This window comes from Oryzias latipes, chromosome 11 (genome assembly GCF_002234675.1).
Source record: "Oryzias latipes chromosome 11, ASM223467v1".
Taxonomy (NCBI): Eukaryota; Metazoa; Chordata; class Actinopteri; order Beloniformes; family Adrianichthyidae; genus Oryzias; species Oryzias latipes.
The window spans coordinates 11,334,184-11,357,712 of record NC_019869.2 but is presented as its reverse complement, the minus strand read 5'-3'; the positions used below and the strand labels follow the sequence as shown (position 1 = coordinate 11,357,712).

The following is a 23,529-nucleotide window of genomic DNA, read 5'->3' as shown; positions in this document are numbered from 1 at the left end:
TATTTAATGTTTGAGTTGGAGTTAAAAATATGCCCTTTTTTCACCTTTTAATTATCGTGATTTTAATCTTTAAAATTTTTTAAATGTGTTCAGCAGTGTTAACAAGTTTATGCTTGCATCATATTCCTACTCATCTTTTTTCACCCAGCATTTCTAAACACACTTCAGCTGGACGTTTGGACGTCAACTACAGTATTTATTCTTTTTTTTAAATGTATGTTTAATTTCGCACTGTGAAGCTTTGTTTGTTTTTTTTTGCTACGTTTAGCCTCTTCAAACAATGTAATAATTATTTTTTGTTTTAAATTTCTGTTAGTGTTTTTTTGAGTGAATTTCAAATGCATCTGCATTGTCATCAAAGTAATAATTAAACTTTATTTATAATATAATTGTTTTCATTATTGTTGCTTTTATTTTTACAGTTGTCATTTTAATTCTCATATATTTACTATCAAATCCATAAATACAAAATGTAATAAAAGAAAGTCTTGGACATACACACACACAAACAAAACAAAACAAACCTAAAATGAAATAAAAAAACAAAAGAAAATGACAGAAATAAACCACGTCAGAAAGGTACTGACTTCCAAAGTTATTAAGTTACATAAATAAAATATTGAACATAGAATTTGTTGCTATCTGGATTTTAAGGGAAAAAGAAAAGCTTTTTTGGGCTAATATTCCAATGAGTTGTTTTTTAAATAAAACTTTGTTTTGTTTTTATCTAAAATATGCGTCTGTCTGTCCTAAATGTTTTCAGGATTTTTTGTCTTGTTATAAAAGTTTCCTGTCAATATTTGATCATGTTCAAACATGTTTGATGAGACTCATTATGCAGTTTTTATGAGCAGTCAGACTTGAGTCGCTGGTATTTCCTCGTGTTATAAGAGTTTAAAAAATATATGTAATACGGGTTTAATTATTTTTATTTTTTGGCATAAATTCAGGAAAGTCTGACATAAACATGTCCTTTGTGTTCATTAATTTTCCTCCAACATGGGGATTTCTCTTTCCTGTGTGTATCTAAATGTGTCTACGTGTGAAGTGTTAATCCAACTGAAACCCGGCTCTACAATGAAAGCGACGCCTGCGCTGATTGGATGAGAGTGAACAGGCCGAAGTCACATGGGGAAGTTCTTTGGTCCAGAGGAAAATGGGGTTTGGTGTAAATCTAGGGTGTATTGCTGTAATATATCACACTACCTCGTAAAAACGACACTGGGGATTCTGGGCCAACAAATCTGAGAGGAAAAAATATGAGTTCTTATTATGTGGATGGTCTTCTTAGCAAATCTGCAACGGTGAGTTCCCTGTTCCCGAGCGCAGAGCGCGCCTGGAGCAGTTTTGGAGCTTGTGGCGAAAAGCAGGGCTCCTCTCGGACTTCTGCGGCCATCTCGCTCGCACCATCTCTCTCGGGAGTTTATAGCGCCAATAACGCAGCCAGCCGGAGCTATCCAGTGTTTACCTCAGGCGATGCGCACGGAGGGGACGCTCTGCACTACAACCCCTTTGACCAGAACCGTCTGTTCAGCGATGGCAGCTGTCATCCGGGTCCGGGACCCCACTTTCCACCGCAAAACAAGCACCGGATGTACCCCTGGATGCAGGCATCAGGTATGAACTAAATCAGAATCTGTATAAAAGAACAGTCGCTGTTTTATTTCTAAAACCTCGATGTTGTTATGGAAAGAATCGTAATTCTGTATTGCGCAACTAATGCGTTCCACAGCCATAAATTCATTTGGCCTGCGCTTCTGTGTTTTCACTATAAGCAGGGACCTCACCGCTGGGGGGTTTCTCTGCACTTCTATTACTCTTGCAGCCTCTTTTTCCCCTCTGTGGTTGTAAAACAGAGCAGCTGTGGTGTAAATCAGCTCTCTTGGTCTCTGCTGCTCCTTTCTGCTCTGCAGAGGTTCTCGTGTTTTCCTGAAACCACTGTTTCCACCAGCTAACGACAAGGAAGCCTTGGCATTCCGGACTTTCTTTAAAAGATGCGTGCAATTCATTTAGCCCACGTGTAGCTCGTTTGGTGAGCAGAACATGCCTCTTAATTGGAAAAACATGGAAGGTATTTAAGGAAGCAGGAGCCAAACATCCCAGCAGGACCACTTTAAATTGATGCAGAAAAGAGAAAAAAGGAAAGCTACTTGGTAAATGTGTGTTACGAAAAGGGGCCATGTGTGTGTCTGTGTGTTTGTGTATTCGGTGGTATTATAAAGTACAATGAGAAGGCAATTACAGATGCATTCACGACACCCCGTTGTTTTACATTGTTGACATTTTATTGTTGGCACACGTATCAGGAACATTTTGGTTTTATGATAATAGGAAAATTCGTTTTTTCATTTAATTTTACTAGTCACTTTCCCTCCTTCCAGATCCAAATCGAAAGCGGGGACGGCAGACCTACTCCAGGTACCAAACTCTGGAGCTGGAGAAGGAGTTCCACTTCAACCGGTATCTGAGCCGCAGGCGCAGGGTCGAGATAGCACACGCCCTGACCCTCACAGAGAGACAGATCAAAATCTGGTTCCAGAACCGCAGGATGAAGTGGAAGAAGGACCACAAGGAACAGTCGGGCCCCGTGCAGACGCACGGTGGTGTTCAGGCCTTGTCCGATGCAGAAGACACTGGGAGCGCAGAGGTGGAATCCCAAACTGCAAAGTAACAACAGAGACGGACAGTTAGATCAAATATACTCTGTTTTTTGAAAGGGAGATGAGAAGGAACATATCCCATGCATGTGTGCACTACTATAAACCGGAGGCTTCTCTAAACAATAACATTTGGATTTTTTTAAGCTCAACATTCCCTTTAACGAGAAACTATCTTATATTTGCTCTTCAGTTTTCAAAAACCCAATACAGTTGTAGAAAATGTGTAAAAATCAGAATAATTTGTTTTGAGGCAAATGTGCATGTTTAGGGGGGGATTTTTGCAAAATATGTGGCTTTTTCAACACACACACACATTACAATATATATATATATATATATATATATATATATATATATATATATATATATATATATATATATATATATATATATATATATATATATATATATATATATATATATATATATACATCTGAGTGTTCATTAACTTTTAAAATTGTGAGGCTAATAAAGTATTAACTGTAATTTCATTTATGTTTTATTATACCAAATATTGTGTAAAAACTAGATACATTTGAGCCAAAAGAAAAAGATTTGTAGTGAAAACGAATTGCAGAAAGCATTGGAACTGGCGCAGGAATTCTTTAAAGCTTCGCACAATCATTTATTCTTTGGATAAAATCACTTAAGAATAAACATTTGCCTTAACCATAAACGTATTAATAAAATCCTAAAAAACATTTTGCTTCAAGAAACTAGTTAATGTTAACTTTTTCTGCGCTCAGGAGCGCATTGGAATCGGCGCAGTGGAAGAATGTCAGCTATGAGGATGCGAGATGGGACAAGCTGCAGATGATTGCTGAGCTTTCCCCCCCTGAGTCTCAGCAAGATGGCGCCTCACCCCTCCCTTCTCCCTCCCCCTTTCTCCCTCTCCCCAGCACCGGGTCATAAATCCGTTGTTGTTTATGAAAATTTACAACGTAGCGGTCCAACTTTACGACGCGCCTCGGCTGCCTATTGGCCACAGCGCATCACGTGGGAGGGACCCGTGAACATGAACTTTTATATATATATATATATATTTAATTTCCAATAGCGGAAAAGAGCTGCCTGTCATCTAAGAGACCCAGCTTTCCACGATCCTCTTCTTAACCACACGCGCATATGTTCTCCACCTTTTGTTCTTTTTATTCGGATTGAACGATGCAGGAGCTCCAAGCGGAAGGTGAAAGGATTATTCCAGACTTCTGGCAGGGTGTGTGGAAGGAACTAGTGTTCGTCGCTGACCCTCATGGGCCCCGTTTACTGACTGAAGGAATCGTCTGGAGACTTTCCTCCGTCATGGACGGTCTGCACCTGCCCCATGCCCTCCCCTCCCCTTCACCTCCTCCTGTTTACGCACAGACATGCTGACGAGGTAGGACCCCCACAGCTTCTGTGTCCATGGCATGATTGCTCCACTCTGAGCCGACAGAGTCGGAAAATAAGTCTTTATTCATAAGGATCTGTTTGTGTGCTATAATGTTGAAATCCTGCATCCATTTGACAAATGAGTCGTGTTTTATTTACATGTAAAAATAAATTTGACGTTGTCATTATATATATATATATATAATATATATATATATAGATATAGATATAGATATATAGATATATAGATATATATATGTTTTTATATTGGATTTATTTGATGACGTGTGGTGTGTGATTGTTGGCTGTTTATCTTTAAAGAGGAATATCCAGTGAAGAACCAAAACAAGCGCTCTTTGTCGCCCTCTTGTGGAGAAGCTTGAGCCCCACAGCTGCTTTTATCTGAAATTGGACACAACTAGTGGACCTGTGTTTGTGCACGCGCACGTGTGTGTTTTCTGGCTTGCATTTTGATGGGAATCTCATCTATGTATAGAAAAGAGACGTCTTCAGTTTGTGTTGAGATACTCATTGTGGCAATGCAGATTGCTTTCTTTTTGCTTTATCTTTTCTGTCTTGGTGGGAGATTTTGGTTCTGATTTGGGGGGCTAAAACAGTGCATTTGAAAGGTTTGAAAGTGTCGGTTTCTTCACAATAAATCACGACCAAAACGTGAAGGAGCTCTTTTGTTTTTACGTAGTCACAACTCTGTTCATTCCTTTAACAAAAATATTGTTAGTTTTTATTTATTTATTTTTATATCATTCTAATGCAGTAATTTATCTCAATGTGATTGATTTTGATGCAGTCTTGGTTTTTATTTTGTATTAAATAAAAAACACAACCTTTAATACCACTTTATTAGTAACTGAAAAATTATAGGGAAAAAGCAAATTAACAAGTTATCCTTGAAGAATCTCCAGCATATGGATTCTATAAAAAAACAGGAAACGGTATTTGGTCGATATATATTTGAACAGATTTTTATTTTATTACGATACTGTTTTTCAAAATACAAATGTTACCCCTAAAGATTAGACAACAGGTTTTATTTTTCTTATTTCATTTAAATGCGCAAGCAGATTCCTCGTTAATTATTATAAAATTCTATCTTTATTGTCCGTGACTAATTTGCAGCAGAGTTGGGGGCCTCCAGTGTTCCGCCCTCCTTTTCCTCTCTAAAAGTGCCCCCCCCCCCTTCTTTTCCTCCCTCTCTGTCAGACACCGGGGCGCACTCAAGTCTTTTCTTGCGTTTCAATTTTCGTGGGAACTTTGTTGCCATTGGCCGGCCGTAAATCAGCTGCTGGACGAAAGTCTGACCAGCAGAGACCGTGCACAGCTCTCCCTTCTTCCACTGCAATCATGCTGCACGAAACGCAACACCTTCCGGGCATCGGTGACCTCCACGCAGGAGCGCACACCTGGGTCAGAATCAACAATCTGTCTGCTGGATCGAGTCTCGGTGTTGCAAGAGCTAAATTGTGCAGAGAAAATGAACAGCTCTGGGGGGAAAGGCCGCGTAGAGGGGAACCAGAGGACAAGTCTCTGCCTTCCAGAGACTATAGGTGCCATAAAAATTCCACGACAAGAAAAAACAAATGAACAGCCGCTGTGCCGGGACATTATAGAGGCTTTACGCCTGCGCTTTATCTTCTGGTTGTTGTCCTGCGTTGTTATTCAATCAAAGAGAATAATTAAGAATTTTTGTTTGTAATTCTTTTGTTGGGTAAATGTGTACAACAGTAGCGTGTAATTTAAAATGTGTGAAATTTTGGAACGCTTCTAAGGCTAATAAAAGATCATACAAAAATGATATCACATAAAAGCAAAATGAAGGTGGTTTCCATCTTGATTTTGCTTTTATGTGATTTTTTAATCATAACTTTATCATCACTTTCATATTGTTTCCATTGAAAAATTAGATCGACAAGGATCCCCTTTTTTCAAAAAAAAATGTCAAAAATTTCAAGATGAAACATCTGATGTTTTTTGTGTCTTTTTATGTCAAAAAATTCCAATTTAAGCCAGCGATTTCTTTCTTCTGAATAATCGTATATGATTACAGTATTGTTACTTTCTCTATTGGTATGTTTTTAACATTTCCTTTGTGAATGATCTGCTTTTGCGCATAATAAAAATGTGATACATTTTACGTCTTTTATGTCTCAGACTGGCATCATTCAAGCAAACATTACAAAAGGCAGCTTAATCAGATTTGTGTTTCAAGCCATTTTGACTGAACTGTTGCCATTAAACTGAACCTAATCTTCATCGCTTTATGCAAAAGAGGCGCAAAAACTTTCATCCACACTCCCGCAGTTTTTGATCGTTAAGTTTTAACACGCTTACAGCGGTAGTTGCTTCATAGCGCGCATATGAATAAAATACATTTTCAAGTGGCTTTAAAGACAGGCCCTGGACGAAACGTTGTTGGCTTGCCCGATAATAATGTACATTTTCCTGCTTTCTTCCTTCTTTAAACTGAGTCTTTTGTCTTCGATACGCACAGTTATTTACTTTAAAAACAATCATTTTAAGGAAAACATATAAAAACTGCACAGAGCTGTTCTGAATTGGATTGTATTCTATTATCTGCAAAGATATTTACTCCCGCTGCACATCTCAACGTGCATAACACATTCTGATTGTGTTATTTCTGCGCACTATCACTGCAAAGATTGCGCTCGCAGCGTGTCACTTGTTGTATTGTTAGGGAGCCTTTTTTGCCGCAATGATCGTTAACCTCCGAATAACCCCGTGTGGAGCTCACGCCTCTGGAAACGCCGCAGACAGGCAGTGCAACAGTTGCGCCAGAGGATGGCGCAGCGCGACAATTCAAAACAGCAAAGCCCTGCCTTCTCGCTCGCCTTAGCCCAGAGCGCGGAGAGGCGCGCGCCCCTTACATCCCACCCAGTATTTCCTGCGTGCGCGAGTTTACCTCTGGAGGTCACCGAGCAGGATTTACGACTGGTCAACAAAAGCACGTGATTCCCCGCCGTACCCCATATTTGGGTGCCTACGTAAGAGAGAATCAAGTCCATGTCCCACTCATTTCCATAATTCATCATAAATTGTGCAAGGGTGCTATAGGACGCACTAAGCCATAAGAGCCACAAATCAAGAGCGCAGGTTTATGCTGTTTGCTTTCCACAACAATAATCATAAAAGCAACAAAAGCTACAAACGGAGGAACTGTCAACAAATGAGCTCCTATTTTGTGAACTCATTCTGCGGTCGCTATCCCAATGGCGCGGACTTCCAGTTACATAATTATGGAGACCACAGTTCAGCAAACGAGCAATACAGAGATTCAGCGTCAATGCATTCCAGCAGGTACGGCTATGGATACAACGGGATGGACCTGACAGTCGGACGGGGCGCTGGAGGACACTTTGTGGGCAGCGAGCGGACGGCGGGCTACTCTCCGAGCCACTCGGCGGCGACGTCAGCCTCGGTGGAGCCCGTGAGATACAGCCACAGTCAGTCCACCAGCAGCGCTGGGAACTCTTCTCTGTCACCCCCGCCTGACCCTCTTCCCTGCTCGTCGGTCGCCAGCTCGTCCCCGGTCGCCGAGGCGCAATCCCAACACAGACCCGTCAAGAATTCCTCGGCCGCCCAGTGCTCCAGCTCCAACGGAGGTGCGCTGCTGCTTAGTCGGGACTGTGTGTCCAAAGCTTCCCCTCTGGAGGACGAAAAGGCTGCAGGAAGCGCACCATCAACTCCTCAAAATGCCAGCGACTCAGCACAGCCTCAGATATATCCGTGGATGAGAAAACTCCACATCAGCCACGGTAAACGTTTTCATTGAATAACAAGCTGGTTTTTGTTAAATAGCAGGTCATTACTGAGTCATTTAGGAAGCGTTGCATCGTATAGCAAGGCAAAATGAAATATATTTGCATGGCATGATGGTTTGCAAATCCAAAATTATGGTTTTCACGTGAAAAGCAAATGGCGCCAAAATGCACCATCTCACCTGTTTGATAGTTTGGATTCACTTTTGTCCAAGTACGAGACAATTTATATTTACACCATGCAACGCTAAATGTAACCTTAAATGATTAAATCAATCTCTAAAAATGCTTAATATGTTCTCCACTTTTTTAATTAGCTAGCCAAATCTCAGGATTTAAATGTTAGTTATTTTTTGCTCGTGAACTTTCCTTTTTTTATTTTTAACTTTTGTTTATGATTTTATTGAGGAAATATTTTCATTTTCACTTAATCATATTTATAATAAAATGAATTTGTATAAGTTCAAGCAGCAGAAATTGTTTTTGTTTATTGTAAAAGTCTTTGGTGATTGAAATGTTTTCCTCCCTTTTTCACGCATCAAGATATCTCCGGACCTGAAGGCAAAAGGGCCAGAACCGCGTACACCCGGTACCAGACCCTGGAACTGGAGAAAGAGTTCCACTTTAACCGGTATCTGACCCGCAGACGGAGGATCGAGATCGCGCACGCCCTCTGCCTCTCAGAGAGACAGATCAAAATCTGGTTTCAGAACCGCAGGATGAAGTGGAAGAAGGACAACAAACTGAAAAGCATGAGCATGGCGGCTGCAGGCGGGGGAGCCTACAGGCCGTGATCTCCCTCCAGATAATGAAGAGCACGTACAAAAAATAAATGCAAAAAAAAAAAAAATTAAAAACAGAAATTGCCATATCAACCCTTCTTTCACTTTTGAGGAAAAAAAAGACTTGTTGACTGTGCAGCCGGGGCAGGGGGCACCCCAACTTCTCCATGTCCAGAAAAAGTCTCCATTATATTCCTAAATATAATTTTCTTTAACCCTTCATCGAGTTAATGCTTATGTGGATTCTGTACAGTATTGTCTAGTTTTAGGGGAAAAAAAGAATACGTGGAAATACATGTTTTTTTTAAATTATTGTTTTTGTCCAGGCTGGAAAATAAAAGAAAAAGCGATGAAAGTGGTGCAAACTATTGCAGATATTTCTGTGACAAAGCAAGCTCGCCAGAAGGTTTGCGTTCAGCCTGGATTTCTCTGTATTTACTGTAAAAATGTGTGTATTTATTGGTTTGATGTATTGTACAAAAATCAGCTTCCAGATGTAGAACCAGCATAAAAAAGCCTTTGTGTGGTAGTCGCTGTGAGCACATGTGTGGGCAGAGGTGCATGCCGCCTCACCCTTGTGTGTACAGTAGCTGTGCCTTGTTTTTCTTTGTTTTCCCAGCAGCTTTGTGTTTGAGGTGTTCACCTGGGCGCAGCATCTTAGTAAAGAAACGTGCTTTTGTCTCGCTGTTTTCTGTGTGGACGGTCCCACGGTAAATCCCTGTGCCTGTGTGTAAAACTTCATCGTGCCAAGCTTTTTTGGAAATGTTATTATTTTTGTTCCCTCTTAAAGACTGGAAGTCAAAATATGCTATAAGAATAAAGATGGTCTTGGTAAAAATGGCTGTGATGGCCGCGATAATAAAGTTTTTACTGGAATGAAAACTTCATTGTGAGTTTTTGTAAAGTTTTGTTGTTGTTTTGGTGTTTCAAAAATTTCTAATTTCTTAAGTTAAATCAACAGGTTTCACTTGGAATCATGCTTTGACTCACCTTGCCCTGTGTGCGTGTAAGGCTTCGAGGGCCGTGCGTCCCCAAGCAGACTCGTGTCCTATGTTCTCGAAGAATCAGCTCGACTTTTCTGGCTGTAAACTTTATTAAGGGGTTGATTCTGGCTCCCTGACATTTAGGTGCTAAATGAATGGGGGTTTTGTCTATGAATTAGATCGTAAAAATCATCCGGAGACCGGCCAGATAGGCTCACTGGCCATAAACGGTCACGTGGTAGCCATTAAAGTAAGTTTTATGGTTTTGGGGAGTTGACAGTATATTGCACATAACATATAATCGCACGGAAGGCGAAGCTTCGTCTGAGTCTCCCTTTGCACGCTGGAAGCGATACTTGACCGGTTCAGAGCTTTTTTTCGTGGCGCAAGCTGCGCCAGCGTGGACCGGACGCTTTGTAGGATGGGGAGCGCGTCCCTGGGTGAGTTTCTGCAGATTGGTCGGTAGCCTGGGAACAGCTATCCCGTGTTAAACAGTCGTATTATTGTACTCGCTCCATCTATCCGTCCCTATTAGTCTATTATACTAATTTGTCAGTTGTGGAGTGCTGCATACTGGTCTGGGCAGATGTTGCACAGGGTTGGGTTCGGCTCGTGGCTATTTAATTGCTTCCTTCCCTGCGTAACTGGCTCTCTTCCATCTGTGGTGTAACTCATAATCCATTTTTACATGTTGGATAATTATCTCTGTGTCCATTTCCACCCCCGCAAACTTGTCGTTTTATTACATTGGAGAGTTCACAGAGCATGAGGCAAAAAGTTGCTTGGAGTGTGGGAGAAGATGCGCGTTGCCACAGGCCTGCAGATCTGCAGACCGCAAGAAGGGATTGTTTAGTGATTGTCAGCGACTTTTCAGGCGCGGATAAAGTTGGCAGTAGCTTTGTCGCGCGCTGCACATGTTGGCTGTGAGTTGGCTGTGGGTGAAAGGCTGTGGATTTCGGGGTTGGCTGTAAACAGTGTCGAGTAAACACAACACGGATGAAACAGCAGAAGGGAAATGTTTGAAAGGAATTCCCTTTTGTGTCGAGCCAGTCTTATTGTGTTTGAGGTTGAAAAGTTCAAATGACATCTCAAAAACTCACTCTCGCTTTGTGGTGACCTCTTGTCCGCGCGGCCAGGGGCAAAGCCGGCCACCAGCGGACATAGGTAACAAAAGCGCGAGTGGACAAAGGCATAAGTTGTGCAAAAATATTTGTCCAGAAACGTTTGTAATATCTCTTAGCATATTTGCTAGCGTTACACCAGGAGACGTTTTGTCTATGCGCATCCTTTTTCAACCCAAATGCGCACAAAAAGGTTTAAAAAAAACTGAACATTTCTTTAACGTTATATTTTGGAATAGTAAAAGGATAACCAAATCGGAAAAACTTTTTGAATGTAATGGCTTTATTTTGACGAGGGATTTCTCCTTTTTTAAATACATTTTTAGAATCAAAATTAACGGAAAAAAACACCCACCACCAAAGTTATCTGTTAAAATGTTCAAATGGTGGGTGGAAAATGAAAATCTGAGTTGATTCAAGATCCAGATGTGTTTTTTTGTGTATCTTGAAATGGTTTAAATTTATTCTCTAATCAAAAAACTCACTAAATAGCCAAACAGGTTTGAATTTTGAGCATCTTTGCTTTACGATATTTTTCATCAACGATCCTAACAAGCAGAATTCAACCCTTTAGGATGAAGTTTGAGCCCTAATGAAACAGGATGTTCCATGTGTGCAAATAGTTGGAACTGGAACCCTTTTGCCAATATTTCAGAGGGAGACGTTTCGACAGGGCCCCATGTGCCGCGCATTGCCGGCAGATAGAGAAGGGAGGCTGCGCAGGTTCATCGGGAGGTCAGCCGCAGCAGCAAGATAAATCTGCATCCTCTCGGAGCCACCAGCAGAGCTCGCTTTAGGCCAAGTTCACTGTCACTGCAGCAAAAAGGCAATAGTACGCGCACGTGAACAGATAGCAGCGTGCGTCTTCATGTGTATTTTGTGGATTAAAAAAGATGCGCAATAATGAACCCCAGGACATACTAGCACTTTTAGAACAGACAGCGCTACCAGATGAAAAAAAAAACTGTTTTCTCCAACAAACTCTTTTGGTTGCTCCGACTTAAATGAGTGATTTGCATATTTTATGGTTCTGCCGCTCCTGGGTTGGATCCATTTCTCTTTTCTGTGTTTGGAAACCTCACTAAAAGACGATCGCATCTTTTTGCTGGCATCTTATCAAATTTGTGAAAACGATCATTGTCGCACAAAGAGATGTACACGTTGTTAGAATCAACTTTTCTCATGTGGAGGAGAGGTGATGGTGGGGAGGAAGGGGAGGCATGGCAGACATCTCTCCGGGCTGGGGCTGATGAGAGCGAGATAGCAGCAGAAGAGGAGGAAAAATTGGGGTCAAAAGTTTACGCACTGAACAAGTCTCAGTCATCTGTTCACTCAGAGCCTGATGCCAGCTTTATAATAGGGATCTTGACTCTCCACACAAAAGGCAGAATAGCTTTGCATTACATATGTTGCACGGTGCACTCCAGGTGAACCCTGGAAGCGCGATGACCTCGCGTTTGGGACCGGGGGGGGGGCAACAAGATTGAGTGGCTTGCGTTTTATTAGGGAGGTTGATTGGTGAATTTCCTTTGAATAAATTGCATTTGATATGTTTAGGGACCAGGGCAAAATTTGCATTTTGAGGATTGATACTCTCGACCCTGTCAGAGTATTGGGAAGGCCCACAGCCCCCTAAATGAGCCCCCGGATCCCTTAAAAATCGTTTAGCCCCTTTCTTCCTGTTCAGCTCAATAGAAGCCTTTTAAAAAGAGGAATGTCCCAGATGTTTTGGTTATTTTAGAAAAAAATGTCAGAAGATATTTCTGCACAAACATATTTGATTCAGTAATACTATTTTTTTGTCTCATGAGGCCTTTTCCCTTTTGACAAACGAAAATAAATACATTTAAAAAAGTGAACCTTTAAAATTGGCTCTGGAAAAAATAAATATTGTCTTAAAATAAAAATGATAACAAGGGAGATGTTAAATATTGTCTTAAAATAAAAATGATAACAAGGAACATGTTAAATGTCAAACATTTGTAAAAATGAAATATACAAAAATGAAAGTTAAAACTTTTTTTATTACAATGCAAATTAGAATAAAACATAAATGGAAAAAATACAAACATACTGAAATGTTCCACATCACAATAACTATTACATTTTTTAAATCTTTTATTTGGGACAAAAAATGTTTATTTGTTTGTGATCCAGATTTTCCCAGTTTTTAAAAGCCTACAAAGTACAGAATTTACTGATGGGATTAAAATGTAATATTTTACATTTCAATGCACCTTTTTGTGTAAACATTTAACTCTTTGTAATAAGTTTGTAACACATCAAAGGCTGCATTCTGTTGCTTTGTTGGGCCTTAAGTGATAGTAAAATGTTCTGTCACACTTTAGTCATAAAACAAAGTATACTGATTTGGTAATCTATTACTTTATTTTTTATTAACCAAGATTTTTTGTCCTCCTTTGCTTCAAATTCTCTCATTAGTTTGATTGTGTTATTAAGTGTCCAAGCGCCTTAGCACTGTCAAAATCTGCTCTTTAAAGTATTCAATCTGCACAATAAGTCAATTTGGCGCACAGATTCGCATGTTTTGTTTGTAGGGTGCGCATGCAGTGGCAAAAAATCCCTTCCCGAGTGGTTATAAAGCTGTGTGAATCCCCCCCCCCCCCCCCCCGCTCGTTACCGGATATGCTGCTGCTGCTGCTGCTGCACATGAAGGCCTCGTAGAAGAAAATGCTAACAAAGAAAAAATATTTTTGTGTGTGTGTGATTCTGGTTCTGTCTTTTTGCTGCAGAACGTTAAAGGAGTGTTGAGAATAAAGACACGCATGGCAAAAAGTGTTGGACAAAATGTTTTATTATCAGTGTTAAGCAAAACAAAGTGTTTTCACAAAGCCGTGAAATGTGTTTTTTAGCCCCGGATCCTTGGTACAAATAGCCTTTCACAACTTCACGGAGACAGAGGACCTTGGGAGAACCATGTGCAATCTGTCATCGTCGTCACAGCACTTCTCTGATAATCTAAATTTACAGTAAACTGTCAGTATGATGTATATTGGTGCGCAAGACCTTCACTTCACAGAACATGCGCTGAAAGTGAATACCCTGCTCTGGTTGTTGCACTTTTCACCAGAATCCTATTGTAGTCTTTTTCTTCTTTCTCCCCACATCAGGGGCAAAATAGATTTTCAATTTTGCGGAAAATTGTAGAAATTGCGGCTGGCGTGGCTACCGTGTACATGCATCTGGACCAGCGTGAAATTAAATAAGTGTTCTGTTATTTTCGGCATGGCTTGGACTGACACGTGCAGCAGCTTTGGCACTTAAGCCCAGCATCGCCTTGCAGCTTGCAGAGGATAACAGGCTTTTATTTGAAGGGCTCTTCAGCAGTGATGCTTCCATTGCTTATCATGACAATAACTGACAAGAAGCTTTAATGAAGTTCTTTTTACATTGAATTTTAAATGGTTTGATCCACAAGTTAAAAGATCCTTAAAAATAGCACTAAATACAAGTCAAAGTATACATCAAGAAAAGCTCAGACTAAGAACAGATTGACAGCAGAGTGAGAATTTATACATCAGGTGTAGTTGTCTTACCAGACTTTTGGTTGACTCATAGCCTCTCAGGTGGTCTCTTCACCACACGGACGTAGTGATTCTGTTGCGGTAAGTGCGCCAGCTGCCATGTAGTGAGTTATAGGAGAGTCTGCAGCAGGGCGCTGACATCGCCAGAGAAAAAACTGCGACCTGATTCTTCTTGGCACTTCTCATCCCAGATTAACAAATTTGGAGATGGAGAAAAAAGCACAAAAGCTCAATATTTCTTCAGCAAATCTTTTTTTTGTTGTTGTCGTTTTTAGCATTTTTTTTCTCTCTTGTCTTCGCTTCAGTTTATGCTCAGATGGGTGGACTTTCTTGACACTTTTAAAATAAAATCCTCCAAGGACTATCCTTGTGCTCAGTGACCCCCCCGACAGAACCCCACCCCATCTTCCCCATGCAGAGTTAAAGAGAGCGCTTTCTAAACTGAAGTCCAAGGCCGGGGTGAACCCCCGGTCACTGCGTCTAACAGATATGAAAATGTCGCCTCTTTGGGGAAAAAAGGGAGGGCAAACGCCTTGTTGTTTAACAAAGACTGTCAATGAGTAAGATTAATCAGAAACAAAATGGAAACGGTGTCACTTTAGGGTCAGGCAGAAGTTATCTCTGTGTAGGGGAGCTAAGAGAATAGGGAGGGTGACCAGAAAAAATGGTGGGGGAGGGAGAAAAAAAAGAGAGAAAATAATGCTTTCTATATTTTCGTAAGTTTGGCCCCTTCGTTTTCTCCTTGCAGAGGCCTGGTTGGAGTGGGCAGCGTGGAAGCTGGTTTAGGAGTTGCTGCGTCCTCAAGAGGTGTGGAGACGGTGAAGAAAGCCCGGGACGTGATGGCAAACAACGACGAGCACGGTCAGAAACTTTGATTTTGCCTTTATGTTATAATACATCTAAAGAAATACAACTTAGTCTGATTTTTTTCTTTTGTTTTAAATATTTTTGTATGCACAAAAATGAGTTTTGAATTGCTATTATATATATATATATATATATATATATATATATATATATATATATATATATATATATATATATATATATATATATATATATATATATATATATATATACAATTTATTTGTGCTTTTATTCATATTTCGTATCATATTGAAACGGGGGAAAAATCTTCATATTCTTTAAAATTAAACAAAAAACTCTTATGCTTGTAGAAATATGGAAGTTGCCCTGAAAAATGTCCTTGAAAATTTTTCACGATGCCTATTTTATTTAATTAAAATAATTTTGGTTTTATTCAGAACAAATATAAAAGTGTGCCAAATGTTTGACACGTGATACTGATAATTTTAGGTTGACATTAATGATTTTATTGAACAGTTATCCTCCAGAGGTTTATGCTTTTTCTTTTTCTCTATATTTGAAAAACGTGTTATCATGTTTCCTGAAGTTCGTATCTGTTTTAAGGTGATCTTTGAAACAGACTGCAGCTCTCATTTGTAGGAACTGACGTAGTTGATTGCCAGTGTTGCCAAAAGAAAGGTTTTAAGTGTGTGCAGAAAAAGAGTTGTTTTATGCTCAATTGTGCATCTTAAAAGATATATCGTGTTGGTGATTTAGGTTTGATGCACAATAAAGCTTTCCAGAGTGCAAGCATGGGTGAAAATAGACGCACGGGTTGCCAGCTCGGGCAGAGCCTGCACGCGCGCCTGGTTTGTTTTCTTTAGTGATTTGAATGGGTTTGTATTACAATTTTGATTGCTGTATTTGCTTTTGCCTTCCTGGTGGGTTCTCTGCTGGGATGCAACAGATTTCACAACAGCCGGCTTCGCCGTTTATCAGCAGCAGCGCATTGCTTTGTGCGCATCTTTCATTTTTTTTGCTGGGTTTGGCGTGCGTTCCTCCTCTGTGTTTCAGATGTGGCGGAAAGCCCCCGCCGCATAAGTTTTCAAGCAGAAACCAACTCAGCTGATGACTTTTGCTTTTTATACTGCGATTTAATAAAGAAAACATCAACGTGAGCCAGTCCGAGCGGTGCTGGTGGTACCAGTGCCATGCTTTCCATTGGTTCCTGTTTACATGATGCCCACAGGACAGCCGGTGATTGGTGGCTCCTCACACGTGACCAGGCAACTTTGTACATTTGACAGGGAGTAGGAGGGTTTTGTGGAGATCAGAAAAACGACAGCGCGATAAAAATTAGTATTGTTGCACTTCACAAATTAATGACCATGAGTTCCTACTTGATAAACTCCAACTATATCGAGCCTTCCTTTCCTCCATGCGACGAATATCAGCAGAGCGGATACATCCCCAACCATGGCGATTACTACGAGCGACCAAAAGATACGGGTTTCCCTCACCACGACGAGCAATCCTATCCGAGGTCAAACTACACAGAGACGGGTTACGATTACGGTAACGTCCCCACCGCCGGACTCGACGATTTTGGCGATGGGCACCACGCGCAGCAGCAGCCGCTTCCACAGAGCCACGGTCCGCGCCTCACCGCGGCGCCGGACAGTGGCGCAGGGACAAATGCCAGCAAAGACTGCAGCCTCGGCAGCGAGGTTTATCCCGGCGTGGCGAAGGGCAAGGAGCCGGTGGTCTATCCATGGATGAAAAAGGTTCATGTTAGCACCGGTGAGTTATCGCCACGATTTAATGGCAGAAACACAAGCACCGGAACACGCAGCCGCCTATTGAAGCAGCACCAACAGCAGTTCCTACAACAGCAATTTACGACTATCGAGCAGCAGGGTCGGTAATTAAGGACCCTCGTAAATTTTATTGCCTGTGTGCGTGTGTCGGGGCCATGCGCCTTTGTTGCTTTTTAATCCAAACTAGCCCCACCACTGGAGTAGAGCCAAACTGTGATATTCAGCCCTGCTGCTGTTATGTTAATCATGCCCAAGCTTGATCTGTCTGACTCGAAAGCTCGTTCTTTCGGCATCTTTGCATTAAAATCTTTATCTTTAAGTGAAACGAAAGCCTTCTTCAGAGAAAGGAGATGTTCAAATTTTCCAATAAAAGCCAGATATTTGTCTTATAGGTCTCTATCATGAAACTGTGGCGTTGAACGGTGAAAACCTGCATGTAACACCTGCTTGCTTGCCTGTGTATGGCTTCTTGTCTCCCCCTCTCCCAGTCAATGCCAGTTACAATGGAGGAGTACCCAAGAGGTCCCGCACTGCTTACACCCGCCAGCAGGCTCTGGAGCTTGAGAAAGAATTTCACTTCAACCGTTACCTGACCCGACGGAGGCGGGTGGAAATTGCGCATACAATGTGTCTATCCGAGCGCCAGGTCAAGATTTGGTTTCAGAACCGGAGGATGAAGTGGAAAAAGGAGCATAAGCTTCCAAACACCAAGATTCGCTCCTCCAGCTCGGCCTCGTCCTCAGCCTCCGGGCCCCAGCAGCAGCAGCAGATCAAAACAGGCCAACAGCTCGTCCCCACGCCGTGCACTGTGGGTCTATAGTGGACAGATGAACCCCCGAAAGGAGAAAAAAAATCCAAGACTGAGATGGCAAACAACACGGGTGGAGTTTGATGGACCGATCTTCAGTATTTTACACTCTTGGTGTTATCTTTGTCACCTTGCCTCTGCCATTGGGCCCATTTCACGTCTTTCGTACCCTTTCCCTACGGTCGTCCTCTTCATATAAGCTTAAAACACACATTTAATGGCCACCGTGGCAACTGAAGTGTTTATATATTTGTTTATAATGAAATAATTCAACGCACATTCAAATAGATCTGTAGATGTTTTATTGGGATGAGAGCAAAGTAAGTTTCAGCTAATTTCCAATGTTTTCTCAGATAATTTGTTTCTGTTTTTATATATTTTTAAATTACTTTTGCTCACAGAAAGTTCAAATATACTTGAAAGTTATTATAGCCAGATTTCTGCCTCAGAACCGAGCGGCTGAATTTAGAGGCAGAGCGGGCAGTGTAGTTTATGTGTTTGAATGGATTGGTTTACTGTTGAATGTAAGTGACTTTCACATCAAATGTACATAGACAAATCCTACCTAATGAAGGCACAATAAGGAAAGCGTTTCGTTCACTTCGTTGGTGTTGTGAGGTCCAGTTTCATTTGTGCTCGTGCGTCCTTTGTTGTGCTGTGTTCTAAAACTGTGAATACGTGTATGTGTCGTCTCAGTAAATGGCTGTTGCAATGTAGGCTTAGCGTATAGGTTTAACCCTGTTCTGATGAAATAAATACATGATCAAGGCTGACTGCTTTTGAATGTTTTTCTGCGCCAAAAGGTTTTCACCCGTGCGCAACAGCCTGCTTCAGAGCGCGCGTTTGGTAATGGTGTAATTGATTTTCAAAACACTAAGCAATTCCTTATAGTATTACTTATTAAAACAAATAAAAAATAAAACAAACAAACAAACAAAAAATCAGTGCATCGTGTGTTAAAATAGTAACACAAAATTGCGGGATTTAATGTGCCACCCAAAACAATATCATCTATGTATTTTAATGCTATTTTAATTAAATTGAATAAAGTTATTTTGTCACTTTTTAAGGTGTCTCAGGTTTAATTTTATGAACAGGAGCAGTAAGTCAGGTTTCACTGTAAACAGCACTCCTAAACGCCTTGTCATGCTGCTTTTAATTACTCACCTGTAACTCTAAATCCTAATTAGAGGAAACTGTTAATGAATATCATGCACGTTTTTGTGGATGAAGAAGGGACCTGGGTAAAATAAATGTGATCCAATGCTGGAGTGCGCTGCTGGCACGGGAATTAGACCAACCTCGAACTGCTAAATATCTGGCAACACATGATCTTCTCACTTTAATGTGACAAGAAGATTTTCTGCCAAACTTAGTGTGAGTGTTGGTCATACCTGCTTCATCCAAACAATAGAGAGTTCAGCCAGGGGACATGGCCGGCGCTGGCCAATCACCGGCTCGGAGCACTTCTTCTGACCCCTGACCTTTCGACACGCACAATGTTCAGATCATACATCAGCGGTCGAGACCTCCGTCAGCTTTTTCTTCACGTTTTAGATTTAACCAAAGACGACGTGGAAACAATAACTGTGCTTTGAGTGTGAAAGCGAGCCATGAATTTTCTCCAAGTTATTGTAGGAGACAGCCCTTGTGCCGATCATTATAGAGGCACCGCTGGAAGGCCTTGAAGAGAGGCCAGCCGTGCATGCGCAGGGCCATGCAGGGATGCACTAGTACGCATTCAAGTAGCTCTTATTTTTTATGCACGATGTGGGTTCATTAACACATAATAATACATTTAGTAAAGTTCCTGATAAATACTTTTCAGAGCATCTAATATTATAAAAGATAGAAGTACACTTCTCTAATCTCAAACTGAAGCTGATTGGCAACAATTTTGCGCAAAAGTTCAATTACAGATTTCAGGTCATTGGATTCATGAGTGGAGGTCACTTTCAGAGTGCTGAAATTTTAATTCGCCCGTCCACGTGACTCGTTGAATAATAAATGCTCCCCGAAGGATCAGAAATAGATCTGAAAATCTGACTTATTTTCATTTGAAGTGATGCTCTTCAGGCTGCGCAGTCAGATCTCCTCTGACAGAAGTCTGGATATGCAGCGCTTGTGAGTATTAGGTGAATTTTTCTTTATATCTTAACTTCATGTATTTGACAATGATATAATGTGACGTCTCTTTTCCGATTTCTAATATTTTCTTTCTTATTTGCATTTGTTCATGTAAATATGTTATTGAAATTTTAAATATTGAATATTAAAATGCGTTAATATTAATTCTAAATTAATTTACATCAGACGTGCTGTAAAATTTTACACCAAAACCATTTTATATAAATCAACATTTGCATGATTTAACTCTTGTTAAAACAATGTTGATAAAAATTACTTAATACCGTTTCACTGCTGTATGTGCTGGAAAAAGATGTTTTCTAATTGCGAAACAAACAAATCTACTCTTTCATTCAAAAGTTGCATTTGATTTTTAGCTAAATGCTTGTGTAAAGGGTTGTGGTAGAAACACACTGATACTGAACAATATTAGTTTATTTTTATTATTATTATTAGAATTTATTAAGGTAAATGGCAGACCCTTGTGCATTCAACATGTGTTTTCAAAATGGATTGCAGCACAAAAGTAAACATCACAGAATAAGGACACGACTCAACAATTGAAAAGGTCTTTATAGAACTTTGAAGAGCCTTATTCCCCTCACTGGCTAGTGAAGGTTAGTAAAAATTAGAGACAGGTCCACTCTGCTTGAGGCGTTGGATTTCGCATTAGCCTTGATGTTGGCCGGTGTAAACTTCGCAGAAGCCGTTATCTTCGAATGGAATTGGAAACCCAAGCCTGCTTGTTAAAGGGCTCCAAGTGTCAACAATGTGGGAAGCTACAGACCGCTGTCTGGCCAAGATCCAGAGCTATATTTGCTGATGCTGATAAGGAGTTCTGATTTGTGTAAATACTCTAAAGCATTGGTGTAATAGAGATTGAAAACATCTTTTATCATGTTTGAGTTTTATTTAAAAAAATATAGGTTTGCATAAATGAAAGAGAGCAGCAGATGCTTTGAGATTACTGCCCCCCTTCATTTTGAACCGCAGATAACCCTCTCAAACTGCGCGGGTCAGAGGAGAGTTCAGGTGCGGTGACGAAAAGCAATCTGGATTATCTTCCAGACGTGTAGAGAGTCTCCTAATCCTTTTGACGGCTTCACATCTGCACAAAAACCCACAGGCACAGACTCAAACCTATAAAGGTAAATAAAAAAGCCAAAGCCTTTCAGCTTTCCAAACCTCCCTCTGGATTACTTTAAGCCTATTTAGTTGATTGTGAATCAAGAATGCCTGCCTCTGCTCTTGGCGTTTAAAAAGTTTGCCACTCAAGTTGGAGTTCGGGAGGACAAAGGCTGACGCAGAAGAGCGATGCCGTCTCTGTCCGCCCCGAATGATTAATAGTCGTGCTGGGATTTTTCCACGCCCGCTGCTCGGTGTTGACGGAAAACAAGCGCCAAACGGTGCCGGGAGGAGAGAAGCTCTTCCGGGCAAGTGCTTTTTGGCAAAGCGTGGAGTGCAAGAAGCAAAATATTCTCAATGGCACACGTGGGCCCTTTTCAGAAATTAGATTTTTAGAAACGGACTCTGACAAACTTAAAAACACCCCACTATCAATCTCTAATAGGTGAGTTCTTGTTGGTCTTATGGGGATTCGTGCTCTGATCAGACTTTTTGCTCCCACGAACACGACTTTTACCCCTCTGCTGACTGACAGACACCTCTCCCGATCAAGACGCACACCCTCTTTGTGCGTGACAGGTAATCGTCCTCCCTTTCCATTTTTATTTATGATTATATTTTCTTTCCAAACGGCAGATTCATGCACAGGAGTTACAGCGAGGAAGGGGGGCGACATTGAGTAGTTTTGTGCAGCCAAATCCAGAGAGGAGAAAGGAGATGAGCTTTCCAGTGTAGTGATTATGCCGCCCTTAAATGGTGTTGTGTAAGGACAGCTTTCTACATTTAACACGCTGCGATTTGTTAGGCTGCTGTGCAAACACTCCGTGCCTCGCTGTGGGCTGCACTCAAACTTCGCTGTAATTCAGCAGGATTGGGTCTTCCAGCCGCTAACAGGCGTCAAATATATTGCGCTCTAAAACTGTCAGAACAGCGTTTTCCTTTGAAAGGGCGGCACGTGGAAAAGCTGCTTCCCAGCGAGAGGCTTGCATCTCTGCCAGATCCATCGCAGTGTCACACAGTCCCCTTTTTTCCCCTCCTCCCTACAAACTGATCCGTTTCTCCTCGGGGGCAATGACTGCCTCCATTAATGATTCACGGACTCAAATAAAAGGGATTTAAGTTGACGTTGCGTCACGTGAGCAGGGCGCATAATACTGCGCGATGTTATGGCAGTGGGAAGAAAACCGGAGCCCTGGTCTGGCCATACGATGCAGATTATATGCTGGTTACCCCCACTTTCTGTGAGGGGAGACCCGACTTTGTAGTTTGCCCACCAAGGGAAGGAAAAAAGATAGAAAAAATAAAAGCGAGGAGGAGTGCAAAAGAGAACAACCTGGGTTTGTGGATGTATACTGCTGTCAGGGACGGATATGTTTTTCCACGCGGACAGAGTCGGAGCCCAAGCTATGGGAGGATGGATTTTATTTTGAGGTATTTCCGCCGATTGTTCGTTACTGTCGTGAGTTATTGCTGCACGAGACGTGGGCTAGTTACGTAAAAAGGGGGTTCGTGTTCTGTTCATGGCGTACGTCGCAAATATTCATAAATAAATGTGTGTTTGGGATTAAAAAATAAAAAAAGCTAAATAGATTTAAACAATATGCGCGCATTTTACGCACGTCCCATTGCAGATAAGGTTATCAGAACCTTTATGTTGCAACAAACCTCGAATTCACGCTATATAAACATTACACGCCAGTAAACACATCGTTGTTTTCAGTGGATTTACAAGAAAAAGCACCACTCCCTGCTTTTAAATGTCCGTCTGACATTAGGAACATTTGGATAAACAGGCCTGTGATAGTAGTGTAAATATTGCAGCCACTTCCCTGCTTCTAAAAAAACACCCAAACAGAGCCGGCGGCGCCCCAAGGTTCAACCTGTCCTATAAAACAAAACACATTGCGCTTTACACGCACTTGTGTCTGCACCTAAATGATACATCAAGAGGAGTCCCGCGAAAAGCAAGGGGAAAGCGGCGAGGTTGTGTCGCTTCGCCGGGGAAACGAGGATATAATGGAAGACGGAGTGCCATCCAAGACCGCGCGGCCGCGCTGAGGTCACGGCGCTTCTGCTTGATTTATGGGCGCAGGGACTTGGGGGAGATGGTGAGCGAGAGCTAATGACTATTCGATCCGTTCGTGAACATGCTCACCGTTCGGCAAACAAACAACAAGCCCCTTTTCTTTTATTTCTTTTAAAAAACAAAATTACTCGTTTATCCTACTGGGATATTAATTATGTTTATATCGTTTCATAATCTAAATGGTTTGGTTTGATTTATGCTAAATATTAATGTATTCATCCTAGCCCTTGTGTGTTTTGAGATCTTAAAAAATTTGATTTGCATTAGTGCCTGTTTTAGACATTTTACGCACAGAAGAATAAAATCGTATCTTCTCGGTTTTCTAAAAAGATTTGCCGTTCTTCATATACATTTTCATTATATCTGAATTAAAAAAGTTGTGATCTTAAACTTCAGGACCAAAAATGCGTGAATCATATATCACATATATAAAAAAAAAACGATATCCAAAAAAAAAGAAAAGTCTAGAAAGCAGGAATGAAAATATTCTGTCTTTGTTGCAG

At 41.1% G+C, this 23,529-nt stretch overlaps 3 protein-coding genes across 9 annotated transcripts in view; all 3 read left to right on the top strand.

Moving 5' to 3' along the window:
- The first annotated feature begins 1,130 nt into the window (after positions 1 to 1,130).
- Positions 1,131 to 2,993, top strand: hoxa7 (homeobox A7). Its single transcript, XM_020707129.2, has 2 exons — positions 1,131 to 1,617; positions 2,382 to 2,993. Exons 1-2 carry the CDS (start codon positions 1,260 to 1,262, stop codon positions 2,669 to 2,671), a joined length of 648 nt encoding a protein of 215 aa, XP_020562788.1. The 5' UTR covers positions 1,131 to 1,259; the 3' UTR covers positions 2,672 to 2,993.
- Positions 2,994 to 3,088: 95 nt separating this feature from the next.
- The window catches only part of LOC100301594 (homeobox protein Hox-A3a), a 33,248-nt gene continuing 12,807 nt past the window's right edge, over positions 3,089 to 23,529 (top strand). Inside the window, exons 1-2 of one of the 7 annotated variants that reach the window (XM_023959823.1) lie at positions 3,089 to 4,038; positions 15,005 to 15,117. In XM_023959823.1, the coding sequence (XP_023815591.1) occupies positions 4,028 to 4,038; positions 15,005 to 15,117 (124 nt within the window). In that variant the 5' untranslated portion in view covers positions 3,089 to 4,027. The other 6 variants (XM_011480874.3, XM_011480869.3, XM_020707128.1 and 3 more) reach the window with 6 other exon arrangements.
- LOC101172830 (homeobox protein Hox-A4) lies at positions 15,607 to 18,458 on the top strand. The gene is made up of 2 exons (XM_011480868.3): positions 15,607 to 16,863; positions 17,369 to 18,458. Exons 1-2 carry the CDS (start codon positions 16,446 to 16,448, stop codon positions 17,698 to 17,700), a joined length of 750 nt encoding a protein of 249 aa, XP_011479170.1. The 5' UTR covers positions 15,607 to 16,445; the 3' UTR covers positions 17,701 to 18,458.

Bases quoted from the DNA above. Each gene is read 5' to 3' on its own strand.
- hoxa7 (XM_020707129.2), top strand. From the start codon at position 1,260: ATGAGTTCTTATTATGTGGATGGTCTTCTTAGCAAATCTGCAACGGTG. The intron at 1,618-2,381 runs GTATGAACTAAA...CCCTCCTTCCAG, and splicing joins CCCCTGGATGCAGGCATCAG to ATCCAAATCGAAAGCGGGGA.
- LOC101172830 (XM_011480868.3), top strand. From the start codon at position 16,446: ATGACCATGAGTTCCTACTTGATAAACTCCAACTATATCGAGCCTTCC. The intron at 16,864-17,368 runs GTGAGTTATCGC...CCCCTCTCCCAG, and splicing joins AAAGGTTCATGTTAGCACCG to TCAATGCCAGTTACAATGGA.